This window comes from Dicentrarchus labrax, unplaced genomic scaffold (assembly GCF_905237075.1).
Source record: "Dicentrarchus labrax unplaced genomic scaffold, dlabrax2021, whole genome shotgun sequence".
NCBI lineage: Eukaryota > Metazoa > Chordata > Actinopteri > Moronidae > Dicentrarchus > Dicentrarchus labrax.
In genome coordinates this window covers 6,010,479-6,026,138 of record NW_026136704.1, presented here as the reverse complement: position 1 = coordinate 6,026,138, position 15,660 = coordinate 6,010,479, and the positions used below count along the sequence as shown (strand labels likewise).

General features: G+C 39.6%; 1 protein-coding gene across 1 annotated transcript in view; it reads left to right on the top strand.

Annotated features, from left to right (window-relative positions):
- The first annotated feature begins 2,719 nt into the window (after positions 1-2,719).
- LOC127362267 (ATP-binding cassette sub-family G member 4-like) overlaps positions 2,720-15,660 on the top strand; it is a 32,618-nt gene continuing 19,677 nt past the window's right edge. The window contains exons 1-2 of the mRNA XM_051397765.1: positions 2,720-2,917; positions 14,065-14,318. Coding sequence (XP_051253725.1) covers positions 14,078-14,318 — 241 coding nt within the window. The 5' untranslated portion in view covers positions 2,720-2,917; positions 14,065-14,077. The remainder of the gene's footprint in view (positions 2,918-14,064; positions 14,319-15,660) is intronic.

The following is a 15,660-nucleotide window of genomic DNA, read 5'->3' as shown; positions in this document are numbered from 1 at the left end:
GTGGAGTGCAGAGAAGAACTTTCAAAATAGAACTAACTGTATCCAGTCTCCATTAGCCTAAACTGAATCATGTCGAAATATAAAAACAACAGTATACCCAACACAGACCCATAGCTAATATGCATAGAAACCACAAAATGAAGTTTGCAAGTCTAGGTTTAATCAGCATGAATTAATGGACCCCATATACACTACTGCAGGTGGAGGATTTTGGTAAGTGCTGTAGTGCTATTTATCCATCCAGATTGTTTTAGTGTGAGTTGCTGAGTTTTGGATATATCGGCCGTGTAGTTTGGATTGTGGAGCTCAAAAAACGTCAAAACATAGATCAGAAAAACTCAACAGGAATGTCTGTCCAGAAATCATGACCCGGTTACTCAAGACAATCCACAGACTTTGTAACGGGAGCGGCTCTAAAGAAATGTTTATGGGGTGTCCACAGGGTGGCCTGAAGTCTTAAAGGGGTGGCAGAAATACGATGATTTAATTTAAAACAATTAATATTTTCTTAGAAAATAACCAAAATGAAGATATTTGAACTCAAAAACATTACATTATTGTGGCACATTAGTAAAGCAAAATAAATATTTAAAGGTGGGATTAGAAATCAATACATTGTTTTATTTCCCAATCTTCAGACATTTTTCCTTTTTGTTTTCATTGAATTAAGCTTATTACTTAGTCTAAAATCTGACCATAACAGATTATTAAATTGTGTGTGTTAATTAGTTTACAATTCATCTAGACACAAAACGGGGATGGTAGTTGGGGTGGCCAGACATTCATTAGGGGTGGCACCTTGTTTAGGGACTATATTATACGTATACTCACCTAGCACCACTGAGATGGCTAATATTCCGCTGTGGTTCGCAGGTGTAGTTTGGTAAAAACAAAATAGTTCCTACATGAAACTGCCTACAACAAGGCAATAATCCACAGGGATTATTTTGAGTAACTGATTTCTGAAAAGATGTAAAAGAAAACGTTGCTATTTGAGTTTTTCAAATGTCTTTTTTGGTGCTTTGAGCACCATTTAACCCTAACCCTAACCCTAAGTGCCATTTAATTCCATTATATTGGAGAGATGGCAGGCATGTCTATGGCCAATATCTCCTAAACTCACACACAAACAAGACAGACTGATAAACAGTGCAACAGGTAAGAGGAAACATGCAGTATGTATTTTGGATTTTGGGGTGAACTGTCCCGTTAACACTTAAAGAGTCATTCAGAGTAACCAAACTGTAAGACCTTTCTTTCTGGGCATTGAGGAAGGGTTAACATGTCACTAACTAGACCTTTTGAGGATTTGGCACTGTGGCTGTGAAGCAACCCATTTGAAGAGCTCCATCATCCCTGACTGACACCAGGTGTGTTCACTGGAGAATTCCTTTCCTCTGGCAAGTCAGACATCAGACCTACAGGCAGAGATGGATAAGAGACAAGAGGGGGGCAAAGGGTGAGACAGAGAGAATAGTGTTTGTATCTATACACTGTATGGTGTTGTGTGTTTTTTCAGGTCGGAACACGTCAGGTTTACGTTTAACAGCAGATTCAGTCTCTGAGATATGTAGGTCCTTGTTGACGAGTTGTGGCTTGTTGCCATAGTTGTCACATTCCCAAAGAAGAGGAATTCAACAGTCTCCAACTTCCACAGGATGACGTGTCAGAGCAGCATGAACATCAAACACACATAGAAATGTGAAGACACACACAGGAAGGGAAATAAACTGGGACGAGGTGATGTTCATAAGTACCATGAAACAAATTAAGGTTAGTTTTAAATGTTGAACCATTTTAGGATCTATAACAGCAGATAGAAAAACTGTTTAATGTAAAGTCTTTATATGCTAACAAACAAATAAATAAATAAATATACCCCAAAAAAGTGGATGGAGTTTTTACAAACGAACAGAGCAAACTGATCAAGCTAAAACCCAGAAAACTACAAGTTGGACCTAGAATAGGCCTACAGATTTTTATTTGTGTGTGATGAAAGTCGAGAATTAATGTTTAACCAAAATATTCAACTTAAAATACCAGTGTGTAGGATTTGGTGCCATCTAGTGGTGAAGTTACAGCTTGCAACCATCTGAATACACCTCAGCCTTCAAAGCATGAAGGTGAAACTAAATGCAAAAGACCCTATCTTGAGCCAGTTTTTTGTTTTTCCATTCTAGGCTACTCTAAAAAAAATGCAATTCAACATGGCGGACTCTGCCAGGAGAACCTGCTCCCTCTGTAGATAAAAACGGCTCATTCTAAGGTAACAAAAACATGTAACTTTATAAATATACAACTTTAAATTATTTTTTAAGTAAAGGGATTTTGTGTTACAGAAATGTATTTAGGTGCTATTTTAAATTATAGATAACTACAACCATAATAATAACTTGTTGACTTTACAGACTTTGGAAGAGGAACTGGTGAGAAATACGTCTACATGCTTCAAAAGTTCTCGAAATGTTGGTTACATAAACATAAGCCTACACCTGTCACCCATAATGAAGATTATAAAGGCAAATTATAAACCCACATTTCTACGAAGCAAGGGTCCCCCCCCCCCCCCCATGTGACCCTGCACTGACAGCAGGGTCTGTACAGTAGTTTCAGTGTCCCTCCTGTATTCATCGTCCCGGCCCCATCCACCCCCCTCCTGTCCTGATCCGCCCTATCCGCTGCGCTCTGCTGTACTGTGCTGTGCTGTGCTGTGCTGTACTGTACTGTACTGTGCTGTGCTGTGCTGTGCTGTGCTGTGCTGTGCTGTGCTGTGCCCCGGCGTGCAGCGATGCTGTAGATGCGGCAGTCAGACTGGAACAGACTGTTTGATCCTGAATGCAGCAGCCGGGGAGGATAGCACCATCCTGACAGACAGACAGCGCGGAGGACAGCCACACTTGTGTCGACAGCAGGCAATGTAAGCTTTTTCTCCTTCTTCTCTCTTCTCTTTGTTTTTATTGAGGTGCTACTTTTTATCTCATATGAGTCATCTTTCCCTTCAGTGGATGTGTCACCATCCAGCCTGTCCCCTGTCCACTCAGACTACTGTCTAATGACATGTTCCGTGCGTTTACGCAGTCCTTTAACGAGCTTTCAAAGCGGGACAAGTAGCTGATTGTCACATTGAGTCAGTGGTAATGTATTAATTCCGAGTAAGGAGCATCAGGAGTAAAAGATTAGAATACACCTGAAATGTTTTCTTTTGTTGTTGTTGTTTTTACATTGTGTGTTATTAACTCATTTTAAATGTAGGAAGGTTTTCTTTCTATTCTACGGTTGTCTAATAACTATTAGTTAACAATATTAATGAAACACTAGAGTTAGTTATGTTCTTGTACAGTGTAAGGACTGAGTTTGTGAAAACCAGAAGAAAAGAAAAACCTGTTGAAAAATATTTGAATTTAAGTTATTTTGGCGAATAGAAATGATTGACTGACTTCCAGTTACAGTTCAAAAAAGGACTTTGACTTTGACAAAGAAACTGTGAGTCAACATATTTTGTCTCCAGGGGTGGATAGAGAGAAATATTGGCTAGAGGGTGGCAGGGAGACTTTAAAAGGTGGCAGAAATACAGTTCTTTTGTTTGGTTTGCTAATCATACAATCACATATGTCAATATTTGCTTGGAAAAGCCCCAAAATGATGATATTTGAACTCAAAAACATTAGTAAAGCATTGGACAGAAATATCTAAAGGTGGCATTAGAAATCAGTACATTGTTTTATTTCCAAAGATTGTTTTTTCCCAAATACACGTTTTCATCACTTGTTGCTAGGGTGTTAATTAGTGTTAATTAAAATTTTTTAACACCCCTTGCCACCCATCTTAATCCACTCCTGTTTGCCTCACATGCACATTAAATTATGTGATATTTATTCACTGTTAATTCTTTTTTTTTTTTACAATAAATTCAGACTCATACAGTTAACATTTAATAGAATTAAAGAAATAAATACCTACAACATGTGTTTTTACAGTAGCTAGTATTTTCCCTATAATGATCAATACTATTAGTTTAGCTCTTCTCTTTATTTACCCCATCATTGCTGGCACAGTGTTTATCAGCTGAGATACACATTACAGGTAGAAATGGTTTCAATTTCTGAAGTAAATGTACGTGCTGTCAGTGTGGAAGCTGTACATGCTGTTGAAAGCTTTAAAATAGTTGAAAAACTGTTGAAGTTTTAGTTGATCTCAAAGGACTTGAAATGTTTGAAAGCAGGTGATAAAATGTAGTGAAAGTGACAGTTGAAGTCGAACTCCTTAAAGAAATTAGTGCTAGTTCAAGAGACTGAATATGAGGGTGAGAACCAAAAGGGTGTAAGTGACATTTAGGGCAAGAATGAGTTATGTATATCAAATGAAAGCTCTTGATGAGTTTTTTCTACTACCAAGGGGGGACCTGTGAATTCTTAACCACTCCAGAGTTAGAAATCAAAAAACAAAAGACCTCACATGAACTAAGTGTGAACTTGGGCCTAAAAGGGCGTAAGTGCAATATTGTACTTCAAGTATATTAACATGCTTAGGAAGCTTTAATAGCAAAGTCATGACAAAGTATGGTCATTTTGTGTTCTGGCTCTCCTGTAAATTTGGTCAAATGTCACATGTCCTCTGGTTCTCAAACCTCGTACAGGATTTCTGAGGCCGATGCCGATATTGAAATTTGAGAGTTTGACAAACATACTTTGGGCGTTTCTGTACTTCAGTTTATTTACCAGCAGACATATATGCAGTAGTGCTGTCAAATGATTAAAATATTTAATCGCGATTAATCGCATTAATGTCATAGTTAACTCGCAATTAATCGCAATTAATCGCACATTTTTATCTATTCTAAATGTCCCTTGATTTCTTTTTGTCCCATTATTTTTTCTCATTTTAATGCTTTTATCAACATGGAAAAGTGGATTCAGCTTGCTTTGTGCAAATGTTGTTTTTATTGAAAAATCATCCATTGCCTGGCTTTGACGAGGGGGCGGAGAATTCGCATCAGCTGTGTGCTTGGCCATCAAGTGGTATTTCAGACTGGACGTGCTGCGATGATAGCTCAGTTCACAACGACAAAACACACAGATCACTTTGGCTTGTGACCATTTGGCAACTTTTCAAAAGTAAACTTTCCATTCAGAATATTATTGGCATCCATTTCAGCGTCTCGCGCTCGCCATCCACTCAAAACGTAACGTCTACTACTCTTAAACAAGTGTGTGCGGCGTGCCTGTTGTTTTGTTTCCGGTCTAGCTAGATCCGGTGTGGTGTTGTAGTTTTTCTAACGTTACTAGTTGTTGCAATAGCATGTGAAAAAAACTACAAAGTGTGCTAGGCCAAAAAGAACATTAATCTTGCGATAAAAAAATTGACGCCGTTAAAATGCGTTTGCGTTAACGCTGTTAATAACACGTTTAATTGACAGCACTAATATGCAGATACCGATATATCTGCCATGAGCTAATATCGGCTGATATATCGGTCAGGCTGAGATATACATTTAATAATTTATTCAGTCTTATTGTAGTTAAAGTCATACAGTTAACGTGAAATTACCTTTTAAGGGTGAAAATATATAATGCCCAAAACAGATTTTTTTTTTTTTATTAACTGCTCGGCTGGGATAGTTTGCTACTGTACATTATTTCCTTCCCTTTAAACTTTTCCAGAGAGGACAACAACCCTTCCCCCTCTCTACTCCAACTTCTCTTGTCTCATGAGTGAAAAGTGCTGCTGTAGCTTATGGAGCCTCTGTATGCCGTAGCTCTGACCAGGAATGTACATCAGCTTTTAGAGTTTTTTTTCTGTGAAAGCCTCAGTGAATTAGTTCCCATTCTTACAAAGTCATGGGAGAGCAGCACTGTTAACCTACTTGCCTGGGTCTGATCTTAATATCCTTATGTTCAGTCTTCTAACGTTATGTAAGACCAGCCGGTCTTACTGGTAGGCTGCGGTTCACAGGCAGAACAATCACGAATTTAAAGAGGGTTAAAGAGGCTGCAGCAGCCGGGTGTGTAGCTCTTCTGCCTCTTTTCAGTTTTAACTCAATGTTAGCATTCAGTTGACACAACAGTACTAACTCTTGCAGTGCATACAGTACAAGACTGACAGGCTGCTGTGAGTCTTCTTTCAGCATGTTTAGAGGTACTCATTACCTCTGCCTTCCACCTACACAGAACATGCATTCTCATTTATGTATAGTTGTGTGATGTATGTTTTCATTAGTGTATAATTACCTGAAAATAAGAACTGTTGTGTTTTTGTTACCTTAGAATGACAAAGGAGCAGGTCCTCCTGGCGGAGTCCACCATGCTAAACCACCATGGTTCTACAGTAGTGTGTTCTGACCCCTTTCTATCAGAACCAGCATTAACTGTTTCAGCAGTTTGAGCTACAGTAGCTCGTCTGTTGGATCGGACCACAGAGGCCAGCCTTCACTCCCCACGTTCATTAATGAGCCTTGGCCACCCATGACCCTGTCTCCGGTTCTTTCCCTTCCTTGGAGCACTTTTCTGCAGACCGGGAACACCCCACAAGAGCTCCAGGTTTGGAGATGCTCTGACCCAGTCGTCTAGCCCTCACAATTTGGCCCTTGTCAAAGTCACTCAAATCCTCACACTGTCCATTTTTGCTGCTTCTAACACATCAACCTTGCTGCCTAATATATCCCACCCACTGACAGCTGCCATGATAACCAGATAATCAGTGTTATTCACTTTACTGTCAGTGCTCACAATGTTATGGCTGATCAGTGTATAAATGTACAAAGACATATATGTATATATACACACACACACACACACACACACACACAAACACACACATATATATGGCCTTGGAGAGAAAATTTGGTCTGCAGCCACAGAGCTTTAACTACTGCACATTATTATAGTATAAACCATTCAGTCCTGTGATTGATTGCTGATCTGTCCAGGATATACCCCCAATGTTAGCTGAGACCCCACAACCCTCCAAAAGAATAAGCAGTTATACTGTAGCTAATGGATGGATCAAGTGAGTGGTATCAAGCCAACTTACAACCAGTTCTTACTGAACACATGAATGCTTTTTACCAGACCACAGTACAAAAGGAATAACAGACTCATTAAAGCTTGTGGAAGAGTCATTACTATTAAAATAGAATTAAAATAGATTAAAATAGATAAATAGTTTTTCCACGAGAAGAGAATCTGCAGGACTTTCTGGCATCTGATATGATACTCTGATCAGCTTGGCGGTGCGCCAGCACCGTCGCCTCCCAGCAAGAAGGATCTGGGTTCAAGGTCGCTGGCCGGCCGGGGCTGTGGAGATGTTCTCCCCATGCCTGTGTGGGTTATCTGCAGGTACATGGTCCAAACACATGCAGGTTAGGATAACTGGTGACTCTACATTGCCTCTACCTGTGATTGACTGCCAACTTATAGCGTATACCCCCAATATCAGCTGGGATCCCACGGCCCTCCGAAAGGATAAGCAGTTATACTGTAACTAATGGATGGATCACCTCAGTGGTATCACATATAAAAATTTGAAATTGGAGACATATTTAACCTTAGGATATAAAATACTGTAGTGATTAAAAGCTTAAACATGGTCAGCTTAAAGCAGAGTTAAACTTTTGAAACCTGGGTTATTTCATAGATTCTTGGCTTTGATATTAATACATGGTGAAATTGTTCTCAAAATCATACATTTCACACACGGACAGGAATAAATTAGCCTAACCAAGTTCTTGGAAAATTCATCATCACACATCAGTCACACCCTATAAGCCTTATAAAAATGGTAAGCATGGAGTGTAATTTTCATCACAGCCCTTGACTGTGTATGATCAGCTTTACAGTACGACACAGTCTTCCAGAGGCTTGTCCAGTTGTCCAAACTAAAACATAAAGCCTGCGTTTTAGAATTTATCTGCTCTGTTTCTGGCTGTGAAAAATAGTGTGGATGGTGGGCCAATACATAGAGAAAGGTGTGCTTTTTCAGATTTAGCTGGCTTAAAGAAATAGTATGGCAGATTTTTTCAACTCTAGAATTAACCAGATTAGCTGTTTTCCCCTGATTCAAGTATGCTAATCAAGCTATTCAAGTAAGCTATGCTAACCTGCTGGCTCGAGTTTCATATTTAGCATACAGACTTGAGAGTGGCATCATACTTCTCAACTAACTTCTGGCAATAAAGCAAATCATTCCCCAAAATGTAGTATTCATTGAAGGTCCACTGTGTAACATTTAAGAGGATCTATTGCCACAAATGGAATATAATAGGAAAGAGAAAGGAGGGATCCTCTTCCATGGAGTCTACCATGTTGAACCACTATATTTCCACAGTGTCCCAGAATGGACAAACCAAACACTAGCTCTAGATAGGGCCTTTCATGTTCTTTGAGAGTTTCGCTACCACCGCAGTTCCTCTTACATGCTTGGCAGGCGAGCGGTTTTTAGTTGTTTGCAATCTGCAACTTCATCACTAGATGAAAATAAATCTTACATACTGGTTCTTTATAGACTTGCCTTGGACTGAGGTGATGCTAGCTATGATGATGCTATATTCTGTAACATGGGGTTTAGATTAGACCATTGTTATTTTCAGAGAGACCTATGGCACACAAAATCTGTAGAGTTCATTCAGGTTAAACAAGGCAATTGGCATGGTTTTGTATCATCACTTTGATGTTTCTATTTAGCTCTGTGGAACTGACCGTTTTATTTGATTCGAACGGGCATTTAATCCAGCTGTATTTGGACATCAAGGTGTAACAGTGGTACAGTAGATAATCTGAAGCGGTATGATCCCAGGTCATTGAGTTCTCTGCATCTCCTCTCTCCCCTCTTTGGACCTTTCCTCTTATCCAGAACAGTGCAGTCCCATCCAGGATGACTCGTGACATGCTGGCATACGTAACCTGTCTCTCCACTTCTTATCAGGACCATTTGACACCCAGAAAAGACTTTTCTTTGGCTTCCCTCTCTTTGCTGTCAATGAAATGTGTCTCCGTGGAGGTGTGATCTGGAGGGCAAGTGAAGGAGCAGTCAATTCCCATACATTAGCTGGCTTGGTGCTTGGTAGTGTACCTGAGTCTGCAGATTTTTTCCCAAGCCAGTAACTCCAGCCCCCTCTGGTTCCGAGCAGATCAAGGGTAGAAAAGAAAGTTGATTTTAATCCCCAAGGGGATTAAGAACCCCATGAGTGATTAAATGAGACTTCTGTCTCAAAAAGGATAAATTACTGTACCACCTCAGAGTTGGGAACCGTTTTTACAGTGGTCTGTGCAGTACAAAGTAGATTAGACGTATCTCCATTTCGATGATCATTAATGACTTTGCGATCACAGGGGAGATTGCATACTTCTGCTGCTTAGTCCTGCTAGGACAATGGAAATGGATTTTGTCTGACATTGGTCATACCTTAGCTATCTTTTCCCAGGAAACATATATAAATTTCAACTGAAGCTGAACTATTAATGCACTACCACCAGTATGAAGAGCTACATCCAAGGACTGATTGGCTCAAGGAATACCTGCAGGAAGATCACTGGCTCAATATGGTGACATCAGAATTGTTAATGTAGGCACTCTGACTGCAGAATTGACAGAGAATGTTAGAATTCCAGAGACAGGAAGAAATGGCTGAAATGGATTGATAATGTCCACTTGTAATCACCACAATTACAGATTTTTGCATTCAGACATTCAGTTTGGTGGTTCCTGCTAGACTTAACAGAATTGGTTTCCCATTTATACAGTGAAAATTCCTGTTCAGAATCATGATTTTTGAGATAATGATTAAACGTATCTTTGAAGAAAATGTAATACCACCCAGATCATGAAATGATGAAACAGTTATATGTGAACTGGCAGTCATCCCCTGGTTCCCATCCCAAGTCTTTATGGACCATTAGTCAATGGATGGAATTTTATCACTTTCATTATTGATTAACCCTTTTAATAATTTTTAAAAGAAAGAATGCCAAAAATGTTGTGATTCTAGTCTCTGAGTGTGAATATTTGCTGGGCATTTTTTTTGCCTTCTGTCATATTAAACAGAATATTTTTGGGTTGTGGACTGTTGGTTGTACAGAACCAAAAAATGGAACACATGATTGTGAGTGGGTATGTTTCACTGTTTTCTGACATTCTAGACCAAATAATTATGAGATAAATCAAGAAAATTATGATAATGAAGAGAATTATTAGTTGCATCCCTAATTATATCAAAGATACAACATTAGATATTCACTGCAAATGCAAATGTTCAGTATCCTCTCCTGGCTACTAAAGTATGATTAATGTTTTTATGGCCATTTTTAGGGAACTCAAATGACTTCGTTAAGCCTAGGGAAAGACTATCATCTTGTTGAATGTTGAAAATGTCTATAGTGACTTGAAGAAGGAGACAGGATGTAAATACTACTGTTGAAGTGCTTTGTACACCCACTCTCTATCACTCTATGACTGCAGTATATATACTTCACACTGCTTCCTATTCCAAAAAAATTGCCAGTGAATATAATCCAGGCAACTAGATTGTAATATGAGACATGGTTGATTTGTTCACACCTATGAGAAGACTGACTACAAATGTCTTTATCATAAGTGATATCCAGCTGCCTGTGCTTACCAGGCAATTGAGTTTCTACTCAAACACACATGCTCGCTCTCTCTCTCTCTCTCTCTCTCTCTCTCTCTCTCTCTCTCTCTCTCCCCACACACACACACACACACACACACACACACACACACACACAGCCTACTGAGACATGCTGTTACTCACCACTGTCTCTGCATCATCAGCACTATGCAGACTTTCAGGGGAAACAGCACTTTGTCTCTTTATCTGTGTATCTGTCTATTGACAGTGAAGCATTGGCAGGGCTCAGGAACCAAACTGTTTGTGTGGAAAAACATTAGAAAGAGTTGAGTTAACCTTTACTGGAAATGTGTGGGGCATGAAAGAAACTGCTCCCTTGCTCTGTGAGATATTGTCTTCACACAATTACTGCATGCAGATGGTTGCTACTGGATCTATCTTTGTTGATAATGTGATAACTGTAGGATGAATTCTGAAATGCATGCTCTTCTAACAAGATAAAGTCCTTAAACACACAATACTGCAAAAATAAACCAGTGGACAAAAAGTTGTAACAAAGTGGAATGTGCTTTACTGGTTGGGTTAAGTCAGTCACATGACCTAAATCCAACATGTGTTTCATTTGCTTAATACAAGATTTTAACCAGGGTATGTTTTCATTAGTGTATAATAACCTCATCATCGTTTTGGTTTTGTTACCTTAGATTGAGTTGAGTGACCTGAATGTGAGCTGAGACAAACCAAAAACTGGCTCTAGATAGGACATTTTGTGGCCACCGTAGTTTCTCCCTCGTGCTTGGACAGTGAAACGAGTGAATTTTTGGGGGCATGCACAACCAATAGGCCTGAGAGTCTAAAGCCATACAAGGAGCTCTGTGAGGCAGTATTTAGGCACAGCAGTGCTTTGAGCTAAATAGTAAAGTTAGCATGCTAACATGCTCACAGGGGAGGGTATGTATGTTCCTCTAGAACTGTGGAATATGGGACCCTGGGAACATAGGAATAATAACCCCACTCAAAGTGACAATGCTATCAGGCTAATGTTACAGGTAATGCTTACCATTTTCCCTGTATTAGCATTAGCATTCAAAAATTTGCTAATAAGCACTAAACACAAAGCACAGCTGGGGCTGATGTCATTATTTTTGCAAGTATGTTGCCATAAAGTATTTCAGGGAATCAGCAAAGTTATTACAATTGAACCTGTGAAGCGCATGAATGGCTGTACCAAATGTCATGGCACTCCATCCAGTGGTTGTTGAAATATTTTAATCAAAACAAAAAATGTGAGCCTCTAAGCACAAATGTTTGTCAAAATGTTGTGACAATCCTCAATTCACTGGATGAGTGAAAACTGACCTGCTCCTGGCACTAGATGAAATGTCCCAGGATCACCAGAGTCTGTAGTTACCAACCGATGCTGGCATCCCTAGAGCCACGCCACTATCTTGCCTGAAAATGATTAATTCCAACTTGGCCCACTGATCATAAACCATAATCAGTGACCTGAACTGTCTCAAATTCAAGCTGACCACCTGCACTTCAGTCATTGCTTCATTTAAAATCAATCTGAAAAAGACAGCCAAATTGAATCACTGTTCAAATACTTTCTGACTATTGTTAACATATTGTATCTATTCTGAATGTCTGATTGGCATCCACACACCCACACTTTACCCTTTGGCAACAAGAAATCACATCATGACATATGGTTTATTTGCATTTTCTTTTGCATTCTTTTGCAGCGTCATGAACTGTCTACACATGTCTACTGTATAGAAATGAAACGCCACAGGCACCTTTTGTGGTGAAGTCCGGGCTGAACAACTGAGCTACATAAGTTCTGTTGTATTATGTCTATGTGAGCATGTGGGAGTATTCTGTGCATATAGTGGCCATGTTCTTTTGGTAGTAAGGACCAGGGATGGTAAGATTCTGACTTAAAAGTTTAAGCTGCGATTGTGCTTGTTAAAAAGTGGGCACCAGATACAATCTCTAACATCTTTGCATTGGTAAAATACGATTTATCTGTATATAATTATTAGTAGAGGCTTTTCTGCCTTTATTGTTTAGAAATGTGACCAATCATTTTATATTTAGATAGATTCCTCTCTGATTAGGGTTAGGGTTAGGGGTTATGCACGTAGTTACTGGTATCCATTAAATGGACGGCACTTATATAGCACCTTTCTAGTCCACCGGCCACTCAAAGCACATTCACCCATTGGCACACATTCATACACTGATGCATAGCATCAGGGACAATGTGGAGTTCAGTGTCTTGCCCAAGGACCCTTCAACATGCAGCTGGCCAGGGATTGAACCACCAACTGTCTGATTAGTGGATGACTTGCTCTACCCCCTGAGCCACAGCCGCCTCCACCTTACTGTGCACACCTTAGGCATGCTGCCAAGACTCAGCATTGTGGTCAAGTAAACAAAAACATCTTCTGGGTCATCAAGTGGTTGCCCTCTTTCCTTTGTGTTTCACTCATAGACGAGACTACAACACCTCCAGAGGGTTCAGCAGTGAATCCCAGCATCCCAGGCTCACCCTCTAGATGCCCTCAGCTCACTTGAGGCCCTTTGAAATAAAATCAAACTACATATTGAATTTCATAGCATCATATCCTTTTCATTCATCGTATCGTGATGAATCACATTGTGATGATACAAATTGTACTGCATCGAAAGAGGTGTGAATCCTATCATATTGCATTGGTAGCTGCTTTCTTTGTATCTTGAATGTATCTGATCATTGGCAGTGCATCAAGATGTGTATCCAATCTGCCTCAGTAATGAAGTTCCACATCCCTAGTAAGGACATGTGTCCACCACTAAACCAGATGAATCTGAAAACCCATCCTTACCTAAGGTTGTTTTGGCCTTCTTTCTGTGCCAACACTGGATTCTCCAGCCATGAAAATGGACAAACATTGACAACCTTGCATTGTAGTGTAGATGAGGACACTGAGCTTTATTAAAACAATGGCATGCTATTGAGAATCCAAGCATGAAGGTCCAAGATGTAGCAGTGTTTGTTTTGACATGTCTCCCTGTGGATATTCTTCGGTGACCTTGAGTTTGTTTATTGCATTCAATAGCTGTTCCACTTCAGCTGTCACACTCATTCTTGATCTGTACACTGACTGTGTTAGAAACAAACAATACTTTGAAAGAGGTTAAAAAAAAGTTATTAAACAAATGAATAAAAGTATTTTTCATCCCTTCTTCTTCTTCTGTCTTTGGTGTAAAGTTAAGCTGCTGACTGGCTCAAGTGCCCTGCTGTTTTGTTGTTTCAGAACTTTAATTAAATGACCTCCAAATATGCTAGCAAGACAGCAAATCCCCAGTTGCAGGTGTAAAATTAGACATGTCAGCAGATAATGAAGCATGGCTGACCTCTGTTCTTTCTTTCTCACCTCTATTACCTCTCATCCTTCTCTTTCGTTCCTGTCTTCCCTGTTCCCTTCCTCCCACAGACAGAGAGCTGGCATGGACAATAAGGCGCTGGAACCTGACTCTGTGAGTATCCCCATGGAGGATGCCATTATGTGTAATGGAGGCAGCCAGCCTCAGCAGCAGGAAGCATCCATGTTGATCCACCTGAAGAAGGTTGAGAACCAGATCACTGAAGCACAGCGCTTCTCCCACCTACCCAAACGCTCAGCCGTGGACCTGGAGTTTGTTGACCTCTCCTACACCATCCAGGAAGGACCATGCTGGAGGAGGAGAGGTAACAACCATCTATACATTTCACTACACTACACTACATACATTTCATAGACTGCATAAAGGCAAGGTACTATATAATTGTTACAAATACGAAGGAAGTCAGACTCCCTGTTAATAAGAAGTCTCTAATACACATGTTCTATGAGCCCAATAACTCGGAAGCCCAAGGAAAAATGTTGGTGTATGCGCCCAGTGAGCCAACATTGGAATGAATAGGGTGCCATCTTGGAAGATGGTATTCAGTTCTCTTTATAGATCCATGGTCTGAATTGTGTTGAAAAGATAAAAGCCTAAATGTTGCGCACTGAAGTGCACACCAATTTTCACTTCTCCCACAATGCAATGGTGATGTGATATTGATGTATATGAAGGTTTTGCAAACTTACATCTGTCTGTGATGATGCAAAATGATGACGATTCAACAAAATACAACAAAATATGGTTAATAGACCGTTTCCGTTTGATGCTGGCACAGTTTGCAGTGTTCCTTTACAACCAATGTAAGCTAACGTAGTGGCTGCTATCCATGCTAGCATCTAATGGTAGCTTCATATTTAGAAATCATGAAGATTTGGAACATAGTGATCATATGGATGGACAGTAAAAAAGGGGTCTGTGCTGCAGGAGTGATTTGAAAGGTTTCTTTGGTGATACAGTCCATGAAAAGATTCAAATTCATTGTAAGTAACCAGAATTCAAGCTGACGACATTTTGCAGACAACTTTCAAACCTACAAGGGGTCTCTTTTTGATAATATATGGATACATTTTGGGTGAATTATTACTTTAAAATGATACAAGAAAAAAGAAATCTTCAAATGTCATGTGTAGTTCTGTGTGTGATGTCTAGTCTGCTCACACTTCAGTTGTGTTATGAGTTGTGGATCAGTGGTTCACAAGGGTTGAGCTACACCTTTAAAAACTAAACATGTGTGTAGAGTGGACTTTACTCAGTGGACAATGAGCCATGCATGAGTCACCCTATATATGGGTCACACAAGTGCCATCAATGATCAAGGGCTTGATTGAACACATAAAGCCAATTTCCAGCAGATCATTACAAACACATAAGAATAATATAGTTCCATATATGCTACAACATTAACACATTCTCATGCAACTACTGATATATAAACAGTACATACAAATGTTAGCTTGGACATTGGGAATGGGAGCAACTGGTGTAGAAAGACAATAGAGTTACAAAAACAGGTCATATGTAATTCTTCAAGGTCCAGTGTGTAATATTTAAGAAGATCTATTAGAAGAAATGGAATATAATTCATGGCTATGTTTTATGTTAACCATAGAATGAGCCCTTTTTATCTACAGACACTACAGGTT